This window comes from Osmia bicornis, chromosome 16 (assembly GCF_907164935.1).
Source record: "Osmia bicornis bicornis chromosome 16, iOsmBic2.1, whole genome shotgun sequence".
Lineage (NCBI taxonomy): Eukaryota > Metazoa > Arthropoda > Insecta > Hymenoptera > Megachilidae > Osmia > Osmia bicornis.
The window spans coordinates 1,552,789-1,578,432 of record NC_060231.1 but is presented as its reverse complement, the minus strand read 5'-3'; the positions used below and the strand labels follow the sequence as shown (position 1 = coordinate 1,578,432).

The 25,644-nt window shown below is 38.8% G+C and overlaps 2 protein-coding genes across 2 annotated transcripts; both read right to left on the bottom strand.

Annotated features, from left to right (window-relative positions):
• Positions 1 to 51: 51 nt before the first annotated feature.
• Positions 52 to 2,812, bottom strand: LOC114882531. Its single transcript, XM_046289298.1, has 4 exons — positions 2,259 to 2,812; positions 2,099 to 2,161; positions 1,953 to 2,009; positions 52 to 1,196 (listed from the first exon to the last, which is right to left on the bottom strand). Exons 1-4 carry the CDS (start codon positions 2,368 to 2,370, stop codon positions 52 to 54), a joined length of 1,377 nt encoding a protein of 458 aa, XP_046145254.1. The 5' UTR covers positions 2,371 to 2,812.
• An 18,268-nt stretch (positions 2,813 to 21,080) lies between these two features.
• LOC114882069 (putative nuclease HARBI1) lies at positions 21,081 to 22,479 on the bottom strand. Its single transcript, XM_029198948.2, has 2 exons — positions 21,893 to 22,479; positions 21,081 to 21,809 (listed from the first exon to the last, which is right to left on the bottom strand). The coding sequence occupies exons 1-2, from the start codon at positions 22,370 to 22,372 to the stop codon at positions 21,081 to 21,083; spliced, it is 1,209 nt and encodes a 402-aa protein (XP_029054781.2). The 5' UTR covers positions 22,373 to 22,479.
• Positions 22,480 to 25,644: the final 3,165 nt, after the last annotated feature.

The following is a 25,644-nucleotide window of genomic DNA, read 5'->3' as shown; positions in this document are numbered from 1 at the left end:
ACATTTCACGCGTACCGCACACACTCCTAACTTTATTGCGACTCATGAGAGTCATGACGGACCCAACCGATTGTCTGACACCTGCGCGAAATACTTAACCTTCATTTTCCTAATTTTATCTACTACTACATGCTTTGCAGTAAGCTTCTTCAGAATTCGGTCCTGAGAAGAAGCATTACTGCTATCAATAAAATATAAATCTTCCACGTGTGACCATTTAGCCACACGTCGAACATTATCCGCTAAATGGAATTGCAAATCTTTAGTCAAAAGATTGTTCCGCATGCACTTTAATAGGTGCGGAGGATCGAAGAGCGGCACGATTTGATTTTCATCAATAACAATTATATCATGCCGCAATGGATTGGACTGCTGAAAGGCATTTCTTTTCGAATAATCTATTAGGCATTGTATTGCCTTACAATTCGTGCTGCCTTGGTCACAAACTGAGGCTACAACTACAATGCCGGCCTGACATGCACGGCGAACTAATTCTTTAAACATCCTAACGATGCTCTCCGCGGAAGATGTACCCCTACAAAAAGTATATGCCACAGGTTGCTTCCAAGGTCGCACTCCGTGTATGCCTTTCAACATCCACACCATGGCATGATCCGCGATATCTACTGAACGCGAAAAACCGGAGTCTACAAATCCTTCAACTATGTCCATTGAAGGATTGTAGACCAGTGACGGCGATAATTTAATTTCGTCGAAAAGCAGAATAGCGTACCTGCTTTTCTCGTCTTGAAAGGACTCGGACCGCTCTTCGAGTTCATGGAATACGTTGTCGCAAATTCCAGCTCTTAGTGGAATGTGCGACAATAATTTCCGAAGCGTTTCGATACTTGGCAAAAGAAATAATTTTGACAAATATCGAAACGCTTTTGGACTTTGCTTATAAATACTTAGTGCTAGTACCTTCTCCTCTTCCGTGAAGCGTCGTCCGTAGATGGGTCTTCCCTCGTTGCGCATCTGGGCGGAAATCATCGCGTGCAGGGGTGTTGGCAAGTTTTCCAAAACTTGGCATACACCTACCTGCACGAGACGCTCTATCTTCTTGATGCGGTCCTTCGTTGCCATCTGCCGCCGCTTGCATTGCAGCGCCCTCTTCAGTACCGCTGCCACGGCGCTGTAGACTCGTTGCTGCAGGGGCTTCTCCACGATGTTGTCCCTGAGCATCTTCAGTATATTACCTGCAGAAGGAAACATACAATAAAATTACTCTGTAAAGGATATATAAAGTTATATAAAGTACAATATAGTTTACATGTGTATTACTGCCATGTGTACCGTATACACAGTGTAATTTACACATGCAAACGCATAATATCGACTGAAGGTATGTACAAACTAGGGTGGCGCACTGAGCGAGACCTTAAATGGAGGATGTATAACTCAGTATAACTCTGAGAGTACCTCCAGTTACGAGGAAGTGTATCCGATTTGGAGTACATCAATCTGGGGTATATTATTTCCTTGAACTTGCAAAGAAAAAATACGTCAAATAATGCACGTAAAAAATACATAAAATAAAAATTTCAGTTGTATATGTTACCAGCATTGTATGAAAAGCAAGCATTGTATAGAATGCCTGGCGTTTTTGAGCAAAGTATAAAATATCCCAATTATTTTAATATTATATCAACTTTGGATTCATATTGCCTAGGCATTCTGTATAGTGTTTGCTTTTCATACATGGCCAGTAACATGTACAAATGATAAAAAAAAAGGAGTAGAATATCAACAATTTCCTTTCGGTAAGAAATAAAATTGTATACATTTCTCCCATTTTATCATATGGATGCAACAAGGAATGTTTAATGGAATTAATTAAATTGTACCGCTTTGAGTTAATAACTTCAAATATTTTTTTATTTATTCTATATTCTTTGCAGTGTTGTCCTGCACTTATGCTTACTTAACCTAATATTTTAATACTTATTTCATACCTTTCTGGCCTTTCTGGGCTTGTGATCGCTGATGCTCTCTTCCAGGGACAGCACAATCTGTAATTGTATAAAAGACTTAATAAAAGTTCCCTTTAAATGACTCATGCATATTTAATACTAATATCCAGTAATATAGGAACTCATACCTGCATTATGCAATGGCTTCTCTTCTTTTAGACTTAGTCTGTCTAAGTCGTTGCATTGGATTTCTACAAACAACAGAAGAATATTTGTTAAACATACCAGTCTACAACTAAGAAAGATAGTAAAACCAAAAGTAATATTCGTTTATGGTAACAGACTAACCTCTGGATGGTCCAGGAAGTGCTGTGTATTCCACATGTCCCACGATGCCACTCTTATCGTCCACTCCCCCGGTGCAGTCAGGTTTGCATGTCAGAACAAAATTAAATAACATTATAGATACATTTCATGCTAGAAGTATTATTATGTATTTTCATTATACAGGTATAAGTGAAAACTTACATTCTTCTTCTTCTTCTGGTACTTCCATCCGGGTGTCTTGCTGCTCTATTTTAATAGAGGCAGCCTCTGACACTGTGTAATAAATATTTTCATTAACAATTATCTGCAAACGCAACAGAAATTATGTAAGAGTATTACCTGGTAAGTTCAGTGTTGGAACTGCTGACGTTGTCAGCTTCTTCATCATTATATACTTCTGTTCGAAGTGGCTGCTGCAGATCACCCGGGATTTCAGCTGTTCGGGTGAAAGCATTGACAAATTAGGGTTGTCACATGCTTCCACCCACTGCACCATCCTCTTCGTGTCCACAGAGGGAAAGTTGAACGTCTTCAGAAGTTCACTTCTGCATCCTCGGACACTGCATTTTTTCTTCTTCCTTCTTTAAAGATACATATTAATAATTACTATTTTATCTTAGAAACTGCTTAAATTAAAGCAAACAATATATTATTATAACACCAATGTAAACAGTTATTGTTTTCAATAACAATTTTAAAAAATTCTGTACTTACTTAATTTCTATCTTCTTGTGCTGTTGCTGCATCTCATTGTTAGCAGAAATCTTGAAAAAATCTGAAATAAACTGGAAGCCACCTGAAAAAAAACCTCAGAATCTCTGTTTTAATAATAATACTAATAATAGTAGTAATAATAACAACAATAATAATAAAAATGAAAAGAACAAAAACAATAACGGTAATAACTAATAAATTGTATTATTGATATGACTGTCCACGCTGTCGCTTTAGTGACCGTTATCGTGGTTAATCGTCATATTTTTTAAGTCTCTTTAAATTTTGAAACAATTGAAAAACGCGGCGTTAAATTTCGCGGGAACATGACGTCACGATATCTTTAGTTGTGTATGTTAAAATCAGTGATACAAGGTATGCATGTAGAGAAGCGACATCAGCGCTGCCTGGATTTTCTGCGCTGAGTTAAAATTTGCATCAAGTTCACAAGAGTGGAGCTTGGAGGGCCTGACGACGGGACCGTCGCGGGATGATTTTTGGGGAGAGGATGGGGAATAGGAAGGGGGCCTTTTCTGGCAACGGAATAGTTTGGTTATCGATTGTCGATCTGCTGGTGTTCGGGGTCGATGGGGTTGGCGGATCTCCGGCTGTGGCGGGTGGACTGAGGTCTTCGGGCTCGGCGACAGATGGCTCCGGGTGGACGTTTGTTGTGGCGGCACTCTCCCACCTATATAAAGTTGTAAGGTTGGCAGCAGCCTAGGACGATATACACGCGGTTGCTTATCTCAGATGTATGTATTCGAAGATATATAAGAAAAACGTCCTAACGGCTAGACAGAAAACGTGTGTTCAGTCAGTCAGTACAAAATAAAATATATACGTTATAACATACACAAAGACTAGTTTTCTTACGAGAACCACAAAGCTAACGAATCCGCTACATTGTCTTAGCTTCTGGACAGCTTCGTCTCCTTTTCCGAAGTCCCGCGTTGCTTTTCCCTTCTGGAAGGGTTGAAGATCTGTCGCCGGCCTCGGAGCTCCTTTTTGCGGGTGATCCTTGTTGCCTCCTTTCCGTCGCCTCCTTTCCGTCGCCTCCATCGGCCCGACACCGGCGGGCGGGGGAAAGGTGTAAGGTGTTAGAAGGGTTAACACGTTAAGCGCCACGCCGAATTCTTGTGCCGTTCCGTTCAGGCCACAGTTAGCCGTCAGGCGGGCCTAGCCGGGCCGCTCGCCGGTAGGCGAGCCAGAGTATAAAGAGATGTCGGGTAACGTAACCCGGCCGGGCCTTTCCTTCGTATGTTTACCTATCGACTTGCACATATACTTTGCTTATATCCTTATTGTCCGTTCTCCTTTATAGTAGATAAAAACCCGAAAAGCGAGGCCTAATGACGCCCGAATGCGTAACAAATCCTCAGTTTCATAGATATCGTAGCCCAGTATCTTGTTTCAATAAATTACATTAATGTTTTTAAGTATTATATTGTTTTCCTTAAAGCATTGACCAAACAAAAACGATGCCGCCTAAAATGAACGTTCTGTCTCACAAGTACGGAGGGACCGACACGCGCGCGATGATAACACGAACGAAAAGTCTGCCGCCGGTCCGTGCGGACCGGCGAGGCCTGAACGGAAAGTTTTGCGCCGGTCCCTAGGGACCGGCGCAACACAGTGGTCTAAATCGAGAAATTTAGTGACATTTTGGTATAACTCCTATATCATTAAAGATAGCGAAATGAAATTTGAAGCGAAGAATATTGATAAGTAATGGGTTTTAATGATGTATGATGTAACATATTTTATGTTTATTTAATATCATATTTTTTACTTTTTAAATTTATTTACAATTGTTTTTATTTAATTATTAGTTCTTTAGCTTCTGGGTCCAGAGTTTTGGATTTTTTGTTGTGAGACTTCATACGTAAAGATGATATATATGGATCCGAAGTTAGTAACAATCTATGAAATATATCTTCGTTGGTAGCAATCCGTGAAATTTTTCGACTATTTCTACATCTATAGTGTTTGAAATCTTTATGTCTACTCTCTAGAGCCTCCTCAGACAATTGACCAATTGGCAGTAGTGCGTGTTTCATTATTTCTTTCCCGTGAATTAATATTTTATGTATGGAGGCCGGCATATAATACCAATGATAAAGATTTATGAAATGTTTTGCTGTATTGTGAGTATATTCTTGAAACTTATCAAGGTCTATTGCGTAAGAAGATGAAATGACTTGTAGAATTACGTGAAATTTCTTAATTAATGTAGCATCGATTCCTGTTATACTGGCCGAAAGTTCTGTATTTGAAAAAAATGATCTTGCAGTGTTTCCATCATTCGATGAACCCCATCCTTGTTTCACTACGTCAACTAATAATCCTAATTTTTGTCTAAATTGCTGTTGAATATGTTTTTTTCTGTCATCTCGAATTTTTTTTAAATCAGGTGTATTTGCACTCCATTGTTTGAAGGGTATATTATATGAAATATGTAAAAGGCATTCAATACATCTGATCCATCCATGAAGGGTAGAAAGTCCAAACGAATAATTGCTAGCATTGCACATTTTTGAATTTATGAGATCTAAAGAATTCATTTCTGTTGGCTTGGCATTACAAATATAACAACGCATTGCGGATGTTGTATTCGTAAGGGCATTGCAAATCTTGTTGTCCACCATTGTAAGAAGCATTATATACTCAACTTGTACATTATTTATTTTAACCTGCTTTAAGTTTACTATTTCATTGTTAATTCTGTTTGTTTCTTCATATATAATTTGTTCTGTTTCTTTAGTGAATTCAAATTTAATTGGGCGACAGAACCACGTAGAAGATGGTCGCGGATTTTTCCATAGGACTTGAACAGTTGATTTGTTATGGATCTTTAACGGAACTAGACTGCATGAAAAAATACTATCGTCATTCATATTGAAGTCTGACTGAATTTGTTTGTACCTCGCCTGTCCTGAGGAACCGTCACATCCCCACTTACATGTTAATACTAATTCTATATTATTTTCTAAATCACCTATGCTTTGTAGAATTCGTTCAGCCGTGTGGTTTAGCAAATCTTGCAGCTCAACTTTTGCATATTTTTCTGTTATTACTATGGATTCTTTTGGTGGATAAGGTTTCTTTTTTTCTTGCAATAATGTACAATACGATGGCAATTGGTTATTATTACATTGTATAGCTTCATTTCTAAGTGTGACATATTGAAATTTGGATAGGTCTGCCGTTATAAACATACATAAAGCTTTCTCTACAGAAAACGTTCTTGTTTTTAATTTGCAACCACTTAAGATAGCCTTTATTTTGTTATAGTCGCAGTTATTATGTTCTATATATTCAAGCAAACGAGATTTGTGATGCATTCTATTCTTTCGAAAGCTCATTTTTGCGGCATTTAATAATTCTGATAATGTAAAATTATTTACGAGACATGAGGCTCTTCTCACCTTTTCTCTATTACAGCAGTCAGATAATGCCTTTCTTCCTTTATAGATTTCTACAGTGGATGATTTCGTTCTAGGAGGGTCTGTTGAAGTTGATGGAACGTTTATTAATATTGCATGTGGATATATGAAATCTCGTTGTAACCATTCTTTGTTACGTTTTAAAAATTTTTCCTCTATATAACGAGATTGCACCCATTTCCGTTTCAAATTAGAAACAAACTTTCTTAAACTTGTTTTTAACATATCTGAAGTATCGGGTGACATGTTGATTTCTTTACATATTTTTTCGTGCAAAAATAGATAGTCACTTAAATCTTTCGACGAACTTCGTAGCAACATAAATAAATTCAGATTTGTACGAAAAGCCTCCATTCTTATTAAATATCAAATACCTGAATAGCAAAAGAAGAAGTTTTGAACACAGAAAATACCACATGTAACAAATATCCAAGTATTTACGCACTTACCAAATATAAGTAAAACAAAATATAACAAAGAACAAAACTTATTAATTAATAATAACAGAGTGTATAAACTTCACTAAACAATAATTAAATAATTAAATAAAGTATACCGAGATTAGCACTAAATAAAGACTACGCAAAACAAAATTTTAATGAAAAGGAAAAGAAAGTTCGTTTGTAACGCTAAAAGAATTTCACTATTCGCTCTTGTATGCCTTTGCATCAACTGAATGCAGATCGAAAGAGAGAAACCTAGTCGCAGACTTATCTGTACCATAGCATAAACATTTGAAGTGTTTAAGTTTTGAGAGTTTCGTATTACGTGTGGAGTCCCGAAGATAAACGCGACCGTCTATAGCATGGATAGATTCTGTACGCACAGCGATGCGGACGGCTTTAAACAATAATAATTTGTGAAGTAGGACGAAGTAGGAAATAATTCTTGGATAATTATATAGGAGAAAGTATGCTGAAAGTATTCCATTTTGTAAAATTTTGTGACTATTTGAGACTCAAAAGATATTACTTATTAATGATTAATAACTTGTAGAATTTTCTTTATTGCATTTATCGTAACATTTTTAATACATTATGAATAGTAACCTTTAATTGACAATGGTGATTTGTAATTTAAAGATATATCTCTCATTTAAAAAAAAATGGAGAGAAAAATATTAAAAAGAATCGTCAGGGCACCTTAAAAAAGAAAAAGAATTTTTTCCATGAAAAATGTTATCTTGAAAACTTCCAACTTTAACTGACTGTTACAGTTTTTATTCAATTTTATTAACTTTTTCATTGCCAAGATTGATAGATATTTAGAAAGCAATATACATTCAATGTATATCTATATGAGAAAGTTGATTTTTTGGCAAAATGTCACTAAATTTCTCGATTTAGACCACTGTGCCGCGGCGTGAATGCGTTAGCGCGCCAACTTCACTGCGACAACTTCGATGGGACTGAGTGTACACTGAGTTGCATTGAACTTGTCGCAGTGAAGTAGGCTACAAATTCACTAACGCATTCACGCAGCGTCGGTGAGCCAATGGCGAGATCGGTTCACCGACGCTGCGGCGTGAATGTGTTAGTGAATTTGTAGCTAACTTCACTGCGACAAGTTCAATGCAACTCAGTGTACACGGTACTCTCGTCTCAGGAGATCTCGCGTTCGAATCGCCTCGGCGAGCGTGTACTGCCGGCATTAGATGATCTAATTCCAGTTCTCTCGCACAAACACCGGATAACGTCCATATAACGCATATCCGGATTTGTACTTTTCAGATCTTTGTGCAGGTTCACTATAATCTGTCTTTGACCAGCATGGACAATCTATAAAACGATAATGCAAAGTACGAATTGCAAAATGGTCACCAAATATGAAAACAGAAATAGCACATACATATTTAGTTGACGAAATTTCCGAATATGTAAGTACCACATTATGAGTCTTAACTTTCGAGTTTTTAAATGTTTTTTTGTAAATACATATTGTTTTCCTTCTAAAAGGAATCTACTTGCAAAGCTTCAGTCACATCGGTGTGACAGGTTTTTGCAAATACAACTTAATATTTCACACACATATTTATTTGCACGTATTTATATGAAGCTTACTGCTTATCTTACTCATTGCATTTCTTGCAATTACTGTTGAAGATCGCGAAATGCTGGGTTGTCCGTCCATTTCTTATAAACAACCAAATCTAAATATAACAATTTAATTCAAAGAAATTAATTTAAACTATACTACAATAATAATAAATACTATATTATAAGATAAATTATAAGATACAAAATACAAACGAAACACTTTAAATTAATAAAGAAGTAACTTGCTCGGCACCGAACTGTTGCTTATTTCGAGGCAGAAGCAGGTAAATATGTGTAAGAACCCCGAACCTTCGGGAACCTTCGACCACGTGTCGGACAATGAATAGAATAAAAGTCTATGTGTAATGATTTAACACAAATAAAGTCTTTATTTTGGCACACCAGGCCACCAATTTAATTAAACAATAGAAACTGTCTTTTCCCGAGATAGAGCTTTCCTTCGCTCGTATCGTTAACACTTCTCGATTTGATTAATAACTCGAACAGTCCTTCGTTCGTAGCAACGGCAGTCCTTCGCCTTCATAGCCTCGATTACTAATGGCATCGTTGTCGCAATTTCGCATACGCGTTAGAATCGCTCGGGAGGGGGCAACCCGCGTTTGCTGCTACCTTCGCGCTTACATATGCTATTAGGCTTGACTTTGTTCTCGAAATGGGACGGGTAGCAACATGTCATAAAGTAATCGGCCGAACAGCGATGTTATTTTCTGAACAAGGATAGAATATAGCATGCCCTCTCATTCTTGCACTATTTCGCTTATTTCGAAGCAGAAACCACTTGCTTATTTCGAGGCAATCCTGTAATAGCTTTGATAATAATCTTCGTCGATAGATTACCGTCCTAATGCTGCAGCCAGCCAAAATCTCAGTTCACTTGTTTTTTAGAAACGATTAAAAGTCACCTTCACATTTCCGATCTCTAAGACGGATGTGACGTAGGTTTACGTGTAACATATAAGGAAAATATATGTCATCGTAATTATCTAATAATTATATTGTATTTTCATGTACCTACCTTTTGTATTCTTTTATTTTATACAGCTCCGTAGTATTTGCCTAAATACTTATCACAGACTTTAAGTTACTAATATTACATTTTACTTATTAGACCTCACAATGGATCGAAAAGAAGAAAAGAAAACTAGCGTGGAATTTATATTATTGCAGAAACATAATTCGACCATTGTAATAATTATTCGTAAAAATAAAACAAAAAACGAAAATAAAAAATAAATTTAGGCAGAACTTTCGAAAACGTCCATGTTCCGAATTAATGGAAATTTTGAAAATAGGTTCTTTTCGGATAGACAGGAAGTTTATGAGTAGGATTTCTAACTGCTGGGGGGTGGATACATGGTTTGTTTATATATATTTGCCCACTTTTTTTATCTTCGTAAGACGGAAAATAAGGAAATAACAAAGAACCTTATGCGCCTGACGTATGATGGATTCTTCCACACTTGGTGTTTGGCAGCACCACATACACCAGGCGCGAGACGTAACGAACCTGTGCAAAATTCAATGTAAAAAAGAATGGTGCCTTATTTTCCATTCTGGTTGTTCAACTTAAGATCTTCTCATATAAGAACAAATAACCGATTCCCGTAAACCCCTTAATAGGAGGCCCATTTTTGCCGATAATGTCACCTCGCTGCATTACCCGTGTCTACCACCTTAAAGGAATGGATTTGAAAAGAAATTTTAGACAATAATAAAATTGCTAAAAAACATTTTATTACACAAAAGAATACTTTGCGCTGAACAAAAATCGTAATTCACAAATTTCTGATCACCCGATATACCGCCTGTCCAGCGTGGCTTACGACATACAGCCGTACGGCGCACAGTGGGGCGACCATATACGAATGTTGGACATTGGTAGAATGAAGTATGAAGTAAATATAATTCGTTAAATATTTTATACTAATTGTTCATCAAACATAAGCGTCTATATATTGATGCTTATTTTCGACATTTTTATACTTATATTATTGTTTAAAGTAAATAATTATTCATTACCGTTTACGGATCCAAATCCACTTCTTGTTCGAGAAGTTGTTTTGCTTCTGGTTACGTTTCTCTGTATAGTGTAGTTAGTGTAGGCCTCAGATGTGAAATTATTGGATCGGAATTAATTAATAAATTGTTCAAAATATCCCGGTTATTGTCAATTCTCGACATCTTTCTTGAGTGTAATTCTCTGTATGAGCGGAAAAGTTTGTGGTTTGCTTCTTGTGCATCTTCTGCTAATTGTCCTATTGGTACTATTGCATTTCTTATAATATCTGGTCCGTGAATTAAAAGTTTGTGCACTGTGACAGGCATATAATACCAATTATACAGGGTGTCTCATTTTAATCTCTACACTCATACTCTATTCGAAGAGGGACATGCAATGGTGGACACTGTTTGTTTCTACATGGAGGCGCCTCCGAGATTTGAAGGTGACCTTTGTTTTTTTTAATGGAAATGTGTTTTTTTTTTTATGTTAGACACATAGCTTAGCTCAAGATGAACCATTGATTTACAATATGCTGACCTTGAAATGTCATTCAAGGTCATTTCAATGGCTTGAAGTTTTCTTGCACTGCGCGTACAGAAAATGTTTCTTATCTTCTAAATTCAAAAGGATGACCTTGAACATTAATGCAACACTGGATTCTATTCCTAAATGACAGTTCCACTTGTTCTAAAGTTGGTCTGGTAATTTGTCTGCAAGCATCTACTATTCGAGTGTAAAGATTAAAATGAGACACCCTGTATAGTGAGCATCATTGCATTTAATTTTCTTCTTAGTGACGAAATGAAATTCTTCCTCGGTACATGTCCTAAATATCTCGGTCCTTCTTCTTTTTTGGCGTTCGATAATTGTTGAAAAGGCTTAAGTTGTGATGGAGACAGTGCAGCAGAAGTCACTACAGAGTTTGTAGAGGATCTTAACTGACGAACTAAAGACATTCTTTTCGGAAGAGTGAAATCCAAATTTAACCACTCTTCATTTTTTGTCAGAAACCGATCCATTTGTCGACCAGCGGAAGACCATCTTGACACCAAATTATTACTGAATTTCCTTAACTTTTCACGCATCTCAAACTGTTCCGAATTAGATATGTCACGTCCGAATGCAACAATCCATTTGTCCAAAACAATATCGTAACTCCTGAAAGGAATATTATTATCTCTAAATACTGAGAATATACCACGATTTGATTCCATACATATTCATATTGAGTGGCTATGTGAACCTGGCACCTGACTTTCAAAAAATTAACTTTTTTTTCGGAAAATGGTAGTATATCGTTTGTAGTTGATAGTAGTAAAAATCTTTTCGTTTGTAGTTGGATCAATTAATAAATAAACAAAATTGAAAAATTGACCCGCACCCGACATTGAGATATTTCAAATCGGTTTTTTCCATGTGATAGAGAAACGTTTGTAGTTGATTGTAGTAAAAAAGTTTCGTTTGTAGTTGAATAGTTTAAAAGTTATGAGCAGTTGTTTAACCGCGTAAGAGGTAACTTCGTCAATTTGCAAGATTTTTGAAATCGGTCTTTTCCATGTGATATGTATTTCAAATTCTTATTATAGGCTCACATAAAAGCGATGAAAAATTGCCTTTTACTATTTTTTTTCACGATTTCAACAAATTGTAATTTTTTTAAACGACAAAAACACATATCTTAATAAATAAATTTGTATAACTTCTCAATAAAAAAAAACCTCAAGTTATTTGGTCCAATTTTAAATGAGGTATTCTGTTTGAAACGTTGACTAGACACTTTGTATTACACTTATTAATATTTTTAAAATCCGGTTTTTCCATGTGATAGAGAGTCGTTTGTAGTTGTTTGTAGTGATTTTCCTTTCGTTTGTAGTTGAATAGTTTAGAAGTTACAGTCGATTGTTTATACTCCGAAGAGGCAACTTCGTCAATTTTTCATGTTTTTAAAATCCGTTTTTTCCATGGGATACACATAACATTTAAATTTACAAATGTTATATTTTAAATTTTCGTTACAGGTTGAAATAAAAAAATAAAAAAATTGCCTTTTACTATTTCTTTCCCGATTTCAGCAAATTTTAATTTTTTAAAACGACAAAGGCATATATCTTACAATTAGTAAATTAATTTTTGTAGCTTCTCGAGAAACCTTAAGTTATTTGGTCCAGTTTTAAGCGAGGTATTCTGTTTTAAAAGGTGGACGAATACTTTTGCGGTCCACTGTATATATGAAAAGGTACCTTACATAACTAAATAAAATAAAAATACATATTAACTAAAATAGCAAGGCAGATTGTACATACTAACAATGATTGTTTTTAAAAGAATGATTTATTTACGCAAAAGAAATATAATATTTATTAGGTCGGCCCCTGCCGCCTCTTCTTCCTCCCCTCGGCCGTCTCCCGCGGTAGGGGTTCCGCCTTGTCCCTGCAGCCGTTCCTCTTTCTGTAATGTAAAATTTGAACAGTTATGTATTTTAGAATTAAAGTTTTATTTATGACGCAAATTGGTTAATTATTTGTTTGATGGGATCTCTGATACTCTCTGCGTTGCGCCTTCGCATCCTCCTCCTCCTCTTTTCCATCGTTGCTGGAGGAGGTAGTTGGTGGGTCCAGCCTTTGCTGCAGCCGCTCCTGCTCCTGCTCCTGCCGCTCCCGCTCCCGCTGCTCCTGCTGATGCTGCAGCTGCTGCTGCAATTGCAGCATCATATTCATCATTGGGTTTTCTGAAAGACAAAAAGGAAATATATGTTACATCCATATTTTTGAATCATGTAGTATATTCATTTTCAATTGAAGTTGGAATTATACTTACGATTATTCGATTGTTCGTCCTCCACCTGTTTATGAAAAACAAAAGAAAAAGAAAATTTTATTAATTAAAGTAAAATAATCCGAATTTGTGAATAAAGTTCCGAAAAGCACTCACTCCCTATTTTTTTGAAAGTTAGTATTCTTACTATTTTTTTATACGCTAATTACGAATATCATAGTCAAAAATTGGTTACTATTTGGGCATCGCAAGGCGGCCGGCAACGCTTTCACGAAATAATAGCAAATTCTTTAAACAACATTATTATTTGCAAATTCTTGTGACGGCGACGTGTCAACAAATTAAACATAAAGTAGCTCTAAAAAGTCTGCGTACACCGTTTAAAAGAGAAAACCTCATTTACAATTGGACCAAATGACTTGAGGTTTTTTGAGAAGCTATAAAAATTAATTTACTGAAATATGTGCTTTTGTCGTTTTAAAAAATTACAATTTGTTGAAATCGTGAAAGAAAAATATAGTGAACGGTGTGACCCGTTCCGTAACGTGGGTGCACTCTATACCGGGGGCGCTTTTCGCAATACAAATTTCGTTGGGCGCCAGCCACTCGCTGTGGCGATCTCAATCAAAAGGGGAAAGGGGTTTTCCGGCGTTCATACTGGATGGGGGTCGTGGCACTTACGTCCTTACAATATTTCGCGAGGAAGTACGCCAGGAGGATTGTCAGGGGAAGGGAGGTCTCGGGGCTGGGGAGGGTTCGTAGGAAGTCCGTTACGTTACGCGTAGATTGACAAAAGGGAATCTCGACATGGGGGGTCGAAAAGAGAAGGTGGTCGTTGCCGAAACTCAGAATACCGAAATACAATTTTAGGCAATCAAAAGGGCTCGCCCAAAACACCTCACATCAAACTCGCACTCTCACTTCAAAGTCGTCGCCAAACTCGCTAATCGCTTTCTTAAATCGCTTTCGCACTCTATACAAAATCTCTATATGGTAGCCTAGGGCTTAATGACAGCTCGTCGTCGCCGCCGCGACGACGAGACCGTCGTGGGATATTTTGGAGAGGGGATGGGTCTAGGAAGGGGGCCTCTTCCGGCAATGGGATGGATCGATTATCGATCTTCGATATACCGGTGATCGAGGTCGATGGGGCTGACGGACATCCTTCAATGACGGGTGGGCTGAGGTCTTCGGGCTCGGCGACAGATGGCTCTGGGTGGACGTTTGCGTAAGCCTTTGGGCAGCTTCATAGGAGTTTTTGGAAGTCCCACGTGTTCGCTGGAGGGATGGGTATCTGTCGCCAGCCTCGAAGCTCCTGTTGAGGGTGGTCCTCGGTGGGTCAGTCCGTCGCCTTCATCGGCCCGACACCGGCGGGCCCGGAGGGGGGGGGGAGGCACGAGTGTCACCACGTTACAACGGTAATATTTCAATTTTTTTATGTGAGCCTATAATGAAAATTTAAAATATGTCTTTGGTAGATTCGAATAAGTTATGTGTATGCTGAAAATTTCATCGAGATCGGTAAATGCACTTAGAAATTAGAAATAATTAAAATTTCCGAAAATTGCGACAAACGAAAGACATGTTTTAAATTTTCATTATAGGCTCACATAAAAAAGTTGAAATATTACCCTTCACTATTTTCTTTCACGATTTCAACAAATTGTAATTTTTTAAAACGACATAAGCACATACAGCTTCTCGAAAAACGTAAAGTTATTTAGTCCAACTGTAAATTAGGTATTCTGTTTTAACACGTTGACTGCCGCAGTGAAAATGGGCATTTGTTACAAAGTTGTAATTATTAAGAATAGGAACAATTAATTTTCAAATTTCAAATGTCCAGGTTTTAATTTGATACTTTACATAATTGGTATAATAACAATACTATTGAAAATAATATTTTTCTATCGTTTTCTTTTAATTATTAGAGTGCGTGTAATTTCCGATGCCGGTCAGCGGTAACCCCCTCGGCAGTTAACGTGTAAACTGTGTGCGCACAGCTTTTGGACTCGCTGTACGTTTAATGTTTTAACGCGTCGACGCCAGAAGAATTTGCAAATAATAATGTTGTTTAAAGAATTTGTTATTATTTCGCAAAAGCGTTGTCGGCCGCCTTACGATGGCCAAATAGTCACCAACTTTTCACTATGATATTCGTAATCAGCGTATAAAAAAAACGGAAGAATACTATGTTTTAAAAAAAATCGGTGGCGAGTGGTTTCCATAAGTACACACATTGTGGAACATAATTGTGGAAGACTTAAAGATTCATAAAAATATACCTATGTTCTTAAATTACAACATTAATATTTTGCCTCAATGTCCAACATTCGTATATGGTCACCCCACTGTGCGGCGCTTGCGCGTTACCTTGGCAGCGGAGCGTGGCAGAACCAATCAGAACCAACATGCGCAGATGAAACCAAAATTCGTTCATCCGATACTAGTACTCTCTCATGAAAAATACAATAAATACATTTCAACCTTTTCGGAGGCGGCGCAAAATTAAAAATTTTTCTTTTACTAGGAAGATCTTAATTCAGGGGTCGGCAACCTATCTAATCGTTATTGGTAGCATCGTATATTCGGGCATTTTTAATTTTTTTTGCTAATATACACAAAGCAATACTACCGCTCCGACATAAAGAGCCAATACTGTGAAAAAAGACATTTCGAACAAAAAACAAACACGGTGGCATATAAATATACGCGGAATCGTTTCTTAAGAAGCTATACCGAGTTACAAAACGGCAGCAAAAGAAATACTAGAAACAGATACCATATTACGGCGGTGGGTGTCTGCAGGAAAATATTGTTTCAAGCTTTTTGAATTATTAAGGGGGAACAACAGGGTCACAGTAGTAAAAATACGCGATATATACGATTTATTTTCTATTAACTCATGTAGCGCAGAAATGTCAGTGTTAAAGGGTTGAAGAATATATACTTTGAACTGTGTTTAAAAAGGTTTTTTATAAAGAAATATACATTTTATATTATATTTATAGATGTCGCTGAAATACGCTACACGGAAGAAGCGCCTTACTGGTTGTCACCATAAGTCGTCTATTTATGATCTGTAAATCAAAAAGGAAATACTATTTTAATCTATATTAGTATGGCTTCAGTTAAGCGTACCCGATTTTTAAAAAACGAATTATTGTTAAAATGGCTGTTCTTCAAAGAAAAGTTCACAAAATCAGCCAAAAAATTCTTCCTTTCAGAGTGAAAAAAAAATAGTAAATATGAATATAAAAGAAAATCCGTACGCTTAACTGAAGAGAATTTTATGTAGATTAAGGATGTCTAAACATAATTTCAATGCGATTTTAATTGGTGAAGAAATTGTGACAACCAGTTGTAAAAATGTCATTTCGAGATAAACGTGTTTAAAGTTTTAAGTTCAGTTCCTTTTGAGATATCGTCGGAAATTTTAAAATTTACCACAATTCATCGATTCCGGGTCCATAATAGTGGTCTTCGGTACTTGTAGAAGGCCGATTGACTCTTTGGTTGAAATCTGAGTGGCCTATAATGCCTCCAATCGATGAACGGGCAACAGCTTGACTGGTGCGGTGCTGATCTCTCGCTGTGCAAAATGAGTACATTTGTGGCCCAATTTTAATTTCCATTGCATCTACTACTTCTAATAGAGATGAGATTCCATTATTATAAATGGAAACAGCCAAATAAGTTGCGATTTGCACAATAATAGCCCGACTTGATAATGTTTTCGGTGCAAATTTCCAAATGAGAGCATTAAAGCTCTCATTGCAGTTTTGCGTGAATCCACCTATGCAACGTTCCAATAATTCCGATTTGCTCAAATCTGCAAAAATAGGAATGATTGCATCGACAACATTCTTCGGCAATGGTTGTTTATGCTTGTATCCTTGCAGATTGCCGGTGACTTTTGCGCGCTGCCAAGTGCACCATGAACTCACACCTTTTGGACGCAACTCATGGTTCGGATTTTCGTCTGACGACCTTTTGTGGTAGATGGTGGCCCATATGGCATTGCGCATTTTTTCTACAGACTCGTTATTTTCACGAATAGCTTTTCCATAGTAGTTGCACAATTCACTAATCATTTTGTCGGTCAACTTTCCTCTACCGCCAAGTCCTTTGTGAGTTTTTTTTAACTGTCGTAATCTCGTGCCCATTCGCTTTTGTACATGATTGATGCACTCTTTTTTTACGATAACTTTGTCGCCATACGGTTTTGAATCAATAATACCTTTATAGGTTTTACTATCGCCATCACCGATGTAATGAGTGTACTGTGTACCGTACAATTCTTCTGATCTGAGAAACATCTCACGAATCGCGTCAACTTCCATTTTCCCGGATGCTCCTTCGTGGTTCGAGGCACAATGTTTTGCATGTTCCTGTCGCCACATCTCATGTTCGATGTCATCCGGATCGTTTTCATGCAATTTGCAGGCATGACAGTACGCAGACTTTATAATAACATCGATAACTTTCTTTGTACGAAAACCTATCAAACTGGCGACACCGAACAAAGAACGGAATCCCCGTTTCATCCAAGTGCCATCTCCTGAAACCATCAGTCCCGTAGCCTGTCCTCCTGCTTCACTCGTCAAGTTCTTTTCTTCACTGACACTTTTTTTCATGAAATTTTCGGCTACCGTTTTCGAAACAGTATATATGCTATGGACAACTGCATCATAAAACGATTGAAAAATTGGTCGTGGCATATCCATGAACGCACAAAATGTTTCAGCACCGTTCAGGCCAACTCCAATTAATCTCATGGCAAATATAAATCTACGATTTACTTCGTAAGCGTTATTAATTAAAGGGCATGAATCTATATATTTCGGGTCACACGATTTGCATTTTAGCACTAATTTGAAACCGAGTCCGCGACAGCTTGATTCCTCGAAAGTTATGTCGCTATTACAAACTTTACACTTCACAAAACTTGAAATTGTCAAAAATACAGTTATAAAGTTTATTAGTTTATATCCTATATTTGGATTTATGGAAACATCGGTAATGTCGAAAGTCTTTAACTTCTTCGTCGCTACGCTTCCAACCGTCTCGTCCTGCTCTATTTCAAAACGGTTTAAAGGGCGATGACTTTTTCTACTGTCACGTCTTTGTCGTTTAGAGGTCGATCTACTTCCTTTGCGATCCATTGTCACTCAACAAACAATGTACAGTATTGCCTCGACATAAGCAAGTGGTCTCTGCTTCGAAATAAGCAACTCGCTACCCCTTCTTCTTTGTTTGAAGTCGCCCGCAAAGTGAGAGGTACGAGAAATGAGTGAGAGGTCCATGAAAGCGCGAAGCCGATGTTTAGGGTTATAAATTGACACGCGCGACTGAGCAGTGACATCGGTTAGTAGAAGAAGGATGGAATATATGTAAAAAATGCTTTCCATCCTTGTTCAAAAAATAACATCGCTGCTCGGCCGATCACTTTATGATTTGCCGCGACCTCGGATCTCTCACTCGTTTCTTGCGTTCTCTATCGTCCCGTTTCGAGAACAGTCAAGCCGAATAGCAACCTGCCTCGAAATAAGCAACTGTTCGATCCCGAGCCACTTGCTTATTTCGAGGCAATACTGTAAATAAGAATATCGGAACACCGCCAACTGCCGAAAATAGGGCTTACCGCCAACCGCTTCGAGCAGTTGTTTTCGGTTGAGTGCGCGCGCACAGAAAAAGCGATGTAGCTTCGTTATTTGTACGAATTCCATCATAATATTTTTGGAAAATATTCTAAAAGATGAATACTTGCCAATTCTATAAAAAAAAAAAAAATCGATTTTTTGAAACTTTCACCCTGTTGTTCCCCCTTAAGGGAAAACGTTGACCCATACGAGTGCGCACAGCGCGCGGACTCAGGCACGACAGCGTCGGTTATAATATACAAATTCCAAATTCCAAATAGTGATAAACATTTCCAGGTTGACGTAATAATATTCTTTATTCTACAAACCTTTGATGAAATCACAGCGGATATGTTATACTGCTATGTGATTTGCTGCCACGCATCCTCTTTATTTTTTAAAGTCGAGCTATCGCTCTTTTTGTTTTCCACAATATGGTGAGAATTTTTTCACAATTCCCAAAAAAGTTTTTTTCCCACCCTAGTTTTTTTCCCATGGCATATAATACATCAATGGATTCAGAAACAAATTTATGTTCTTTTTTGTCATTATGTAAATTGTGATTACTTTTAAAATAATGTTATAAACAAATTTTTTGTTATAAACAAATTATTTTTTACAAAATTTATGATCAGCTGTTATATGTTCATAAAAAACTATGAAACTTTTCCTTCGAAAGTTTTCTTCTATCTATGATAGTTTCCGAGATAGCCTATTGTAGCCGAAACTTTAAGGGGTCGTTTGACCCCCTAAATATGAAAACGGGCAAAAATAAAAAAATACGTATACCTTATTTTTCAGTCCTTTAAAACATATCCAAAAATCAAAACAATAGGAAGCGGACACCTAATAACCCTTCCTGGTTAGTGCTTCTTACTAGCCATTTTTTATTAATTTTTTTATTAAGATTCGGCTCGATTGACAAATTGATTAGAACTTGTAACTGCTTCATTCAGAATATGACTTTGAATCGATCTGCTCTTGGCAGTGACGATCCTCGTTCGATGTCGGCTGGAATTCCCTCTTAGCTGGATCCTGGATCCTCTCTCAGGATCATCCCTGATCCAATGGTGGGGGAGCCCATCTCTGTCCGAAGGAGGTCCCTCTCCATGGTTTTGGTCCATCCTCAAGCGAGTGGAAGTGGAAGACACGAGAACGATTCCATGCACACGTGCTAAGAGAAAGCGTAAGAACCAGAGAAAGACGGAAAATGAAGAGACTTCGCGCTAACGAAACGAGGCAACCTTTGAGAAAATTTACGACCCCCTATGAATAATAAACAGGATGTCGAAGAGACTTCGACGACTTTGAGAACCAAACATGATTTTCATTAAGGCCGCGTTCAGACTATGAAACTTTGGCGTGAAACTTTCCGTGAAACTTCGGGTCCGAATTTTTGTGTTTCTGGCCATGCCTGTACCAGGTATGCTGCCCGAAAAAGAAAATGGTTTTCTCTTGTAGAAATACCAACTTCCGTATTTTTTATCAGATCTTTGCGGAAGCGACGTCAATCGATTCCTTATGTTTTTGCAATCAAAATGAAGCCAAGCGCGACATAAGTTGGACAATAATTAACCAAATTACGAGAAAAATCTAAATGCATAGTTAAAAGTCAATTTCGTTAAAAGTATTCCGGTTTACGTGATATGAGGTATCATTTTAATCGGGAGAACACCAGCAATCCATTAGTACCACTTGTATACCGATGCAGTGAAAAATAAAGAATTTCATGTTTCGAAAAATTAATGCGGTCGGTCGGTTCGACCTTAGGCCGCCGAGCGCCTACCTGGGGCCTGCACTCGGTATGTCGTGCGAAAAAGAAAATGGTTGTTTTCTCTTGTCGCCTAGCATTTACCAGCAGCACAGAAAATTGCAAAGGAAAGGAAGGTGGGCTCTGTTGGTTATATTGTCATAGAACCCGCCCAATTTTAAACGCAACCGCTGTCGGGAAGAGCGATCCGCTCGAATTAAAGTATGCCCTTAAATATTCCAAATATAGGTTAATCATTTTTTACTGACGGGGACGAAGGGAGTGGTGCTAAACGGAAATGCAACTTGTTGAGATGGTTAATAGTCATTTTATTCACACATACAGACACACACGCACCCTTCCATACAAATGCACATTCACTCGTTTAAAACTAATCATTAAAACTAATTATTAAAACTAACTATACAAACTACATATATACAATTATTTACAACTTATACTAATATATTCTATCTTCCTGCCAGGGCACGGCTCCCTCCCCAGTAAAAAAATGCATCATATTGTCCCGGAAGAGTCTTGCCGCCGCACTTGCTGTGTCTGATGAACCTGCTGCGAGCGGTGCGGGAACTTCGGCAGTCTCAGCCGGGGGGGCGGGAGGAGGAAGTATTTCCTCGTCCGTTGAGCGCAGCCAGTTATGCAGAGCGCAACACGCCATAACGATTTTATCCACGGTGGACAATGCGCATGGTATCCTGGTGTAGAGGATTCGAAACCGACTCGCCATGATACCAAACGCACTCTCCACCGTGCGGCGGGCGCGGCTGAGCCGGTAATTATAAATCTTCTGCCCCCTGGACAGTTGCGTACCCTTGTAGGGTTTCAGCAAGTACGGTTTTAGAGGAAACGCATCGTCACCCACGAAACAATGTCCCTCCGGCAGCATACCCCCTTCCAAGGCAGGGTGCAACGTGCTGCTGTTGAACACTCCACCGTCGGACATTACTCCGTTTCGCCCGACATCAATATATAAGAATCGAGACTCGTGGTCGGCAACTGCCAAGAGAACTATGGAATTTGTCCCTCGATAATTATAAAATTGTGTCCCTGAGTTTGGCGGGGCTTGAATCGTGATGTGTTTCCCGTCGATGGCTCCACAGCACCCCGGGAAATTCCATCGCTCGTGGAATCCTTGGGCGATCTGCCTCCACTCGGCGGGACCACTCGGAACCTACAGTGCAATGAGAATCAGTATAGAAGTCATACACAATTGTTGAGAAAATATGTGTATGAGGATGTTGAAATGGCTCGTACCTTTATGAACTCCTTGAGCGCGATGAAAATTGCATCGCAAACTTCGGGGAGCAGCATTGAAAAAGTTGATTTAGGTATCCGGAATATCTGCTCTATTGTTCTAAAGCTGCACCCCGTAGCTAAATAGTATAATGTAGATTCTAATTTTTCGCGGGCAAGCAACGGATCGCGAAAGAGGGTGTACTGCCTTTGTATCCTGGGCTGCACCGCCGTCAGAAGCTGCTCCAGTTGAATCGGTGACAAGCGCAGATGATTTCTGTATTCCTGGTGATTTTCCGCTGATAACTCTGGCAGCAGAACGGCGGATGCCCCTGCAACGCGTCGTTGGGAAATCCACTGGCGCACCCACGGCCGGTGGGTGTTTCCTTCGAGATCGTCGATCTCCTCCTGGATCATTTCTCTGCACACTTCAACTGCTGCCAGCACAGCTCTTCTAAGTTGGCTCCTCAATGCGCGTCTATTTCTCGCTGGTGTTTGCATTATGCTTGCTTCGATGGTACTAACGAATTATTGCCGCGGAGCACGATAGGACAAAACGGAAATTTTCAAAACTAAATTCCGCAGTTAAATAGCCAATACGTCGAGCATCTGGCAGCTATCCTATTAAGTACCAGTTGTGCACAATCATAAACCATGATTATTTGGACTATAAACGTTTTCGTACATTTAAACCGTTGCCCTTTTTTCGGATTATATCTTCTTACCTGCACGCGGAATGCCTCAAGTAGGTCACCCGAGGGTACTCTCGGTACCTTCTTACTCTTTTGAAAAATTCTACTTCTTTGCTTACAAGAATAAAAAAAAGTGGGTTGGTTTATGATATGGTGATTGTCCACAGCTGGTACAGTATTGATCCGTAATAAGCAATAGTTATCACTTTATGATTCTCATGTTCTCTATCGTCCCGTTTCGAGAACAAAGTCGAGCCGAATAGTATACCTGATCCGTAATAAGCAAGTGGTTAGACCCGACCATGCTGTTTATTACTGGATAGCTGGTGGATGCTTGAGCATTATCGCTGTCCAAGTGAATTGCTATTCATTCGTTCTATTCATTTCTTCGGTCGCACGTGGGGTCGCGCCTGAACAAGAAGTGAGAAATATTAATTGTCCTGACTTTTTCTCATTTCTCCTTTACCCTACTATAACGCGCCTTGATGCAGGTACCTCGAAAAAATTGCTATTTAAACAGAAACGACTCCTGGAAGCAGTTTAGTATTAGCAGTGAGTGTGACACGAAATGAAGTGGAGCGAAAGTGAAACAGTGAAGTTCGTCGAACTGTACAAACAGCACGACTGTCTGTGGGATATCACATCGCCCTCATATCGCAACAACCAAATGCGGTCGGGGGCCATAGAATTATTAATCCGCGATATGCAGAAAGATGGTTTGGGTCCCGCGGAAACAAAACATAAAATAAAAGTATTAAGAGTGCAATATCATAATGAGATGAGAAAGGTGGAGGCCTCCATGAGGTCAGGCGCGGGGACCGAAGAAGTTTATAGACCGCGACTGATATGGATCAGTATCATGGACGAATTCATGAGACCTACGCGAAGGAGGAGAGAATCCCAGAGTACGCTGGTAAGTTACTGTTCATTTATTCATTACATCCGTGTTACATTCCTCTAAATGCATCCCGTTGCAATCAGTAGTATACTCGTGTGCAAAACTGTTAATGTTCTCGCGCTCTTTCAGACATATCCAAATTCGATACCATCACCAGCTCCACCACCCGACACCGCAGATCCGTGCGAGGCTTGGACGGAGGAAACCCCGCCGATGCAATCAGCAACTTCTTTTGTCGGGAGTTCAAACCCCGGAAAAAGGAAGAAAATAGGTAAACTCACTGGAGCAATGGATCAATTGCAGAACATAACAGCAATGCTGCACGTACCCGGGTCCGAGGAGGACGATTGGGACGCATATGGGCACTTCACAGCAAAGCGGATGCGCGCCCTCCCCCCGTACCTAGCAACACAGTGTCAGGAGGAAATAAACAAGATTTTAAACAAATACAAACATATTGCTAGCGCGGCAACATACATTGTACACTCCACACAACCCCCCCCAGAACACTCCACCACTCATACAACACTCACAGAATACTCCACCACTCACAGAATACTCCACCACTCACACAACTCTCGCAGAACACTCCACCACTCACACAACATGCACCATACATTATACCACCCATACAACCCGCACCAGATACAGCACCACTCACACATCATGCACCATACATTATACCACCCACAGAACACGCACCATACATTATACCACCCACAGAACACGCACCATACATTCTACCACCCGTACAATTACATTCTTACTATGACAGTACACAGGCACGATACATCCAGCAGTAATATGTATAAAACTGTTTGTAAATAATTGTATATATGTAGTTTGTATAGTTAGTTTTAATAATTAGTTTTAATGATTAGTTTTAAAGGAGTGAATGTGCATTTGTATGGAAGGGTGCGTGTGTGTCTGTATGTGTGAATAAAATGACTATTAACCATCTCAACAAGTTGCATTTCCTTTTAGCACCACTCCCTTCGTCCCCGTCAGTAAAAAATGATTAACCTATATTTGGAATATTTAAGGGCATACTTTAATTCGAGCGGATCGCTCTTCCCGACAGCGGTTGCGTTTAAAATTGGGCGGGCTCTATGACAATATAACCAACAGAGCCCACCTTCCTTTCCTTTGCAATTTTCTGTGCTGCTGGTAAATGCTAGGCGACAAGAGAAAACAACCATTTTCTTTTTCGCACGACATACCGAGTGCAGGCCCCAGGTAGGCGCTCGGCGGCCTAAGGTCGAACCGACCGACCGCATTAATTTTTCAAAACATGAAATTCGTTATTTTTCACTGCATCGGTATACAAGTGGTACTAATGGATTGCTGGTGTTCTCCCGATTAAAATGATACCTCATATCACGTAAACCGGAATACTTTTAACGAAATTGGCTTTTAACTATGCATTTAGATTTTTCTCGTAATTTGGTTAATTATTGTCCAACTTATGTCGCGCTTGGTTTCATTTTGATTGCAAAAACATAAGGAATCGATTGACGTCGCTTCCGCAAAGATCTGATAAAAAATACGGAAGTTGGTATTTCTACAAGAGAAAACCATTTTCTTTTTCGGGCAGCATACCTGGTACAGGCATGGCCAGAAACACAAAAATTCGGACCCGAAGTTTCACGGAAAGTTTCACGCCAAAGTTTCATAGTCTGAACGCGGCTTAAGAGTAACGAATTAGATACGACAGGTAATAAATCAGCCTCTTAAGCCGGGTATCTACTTGTGCCAAACGCCCGTATCGTGTCACCGTTGCCTATCCTTTTGAAGAGGCGGGCGTTGCATCGTTGCATGTCGAGTAATAAACGGATTAAGTGAACTGGAACCCCTGGTATAATAACATATTTTTTTCCTATTTTATTTCCCTAAGTTATAAACCGATTCCCAACATTCCTCCTTTAAGTTGCAGATGCAATAAAAGTTCTACAGTACTAATTGTAAGCGGTGGAGTCCTACAATAAAAAAACTGAAACTCCTCGCCTGTAGTCGCCCAGTCCTATTGTTGAACCGTTTCTTTCAAGAAACGAAGAAAAATTGTCCGAGCCGTACCACGCTGTGATACGCAGCGATGCAACGCCTGCCTCTACAAAAGGATAGGCAACAGTGATACGATACAGGCGTTTGACACAAGTGGATACCCGGCTTCAGAAATTTCAAGT

Coding starts and splice junctions, on each gene's coding strand:
- LOC114882531 (XM_046289298.1), bottom strand. CDS start 2,370: ATGTTATTTAATTTTGTTCTGACATGCAAACCTGACTGCACCGGGGGA. Junction 2,162..2,258: donor ACTTCCTGGACCATCCAGAG/GTTAGTCTGTTA, acceptor TGTTGTTTGTAG/AAATCCAATGCAACGACTTA. Junction 2,010..2,098: donor GAAGCCATTGCATAATGCAG/GTATGAGTTCCT, acceptor ATACAATTACAG/ATTGTGCTGTCCCTGGAAGA.
- LOC114882069 (XM_029198948.2), bottom strand. CDS start 22,372: ATGCAAACACCAGCGAGAAATAGACGCGCATTGAGGAGCCAACTTAGA. Junction 21,810..21,892: donor CGCTCAAGGAGTTCATAAAG/GTACGAGCCATT, acceptor ATTGCACTGTAG/GTTCCGAGTGGTCCCGCCGA.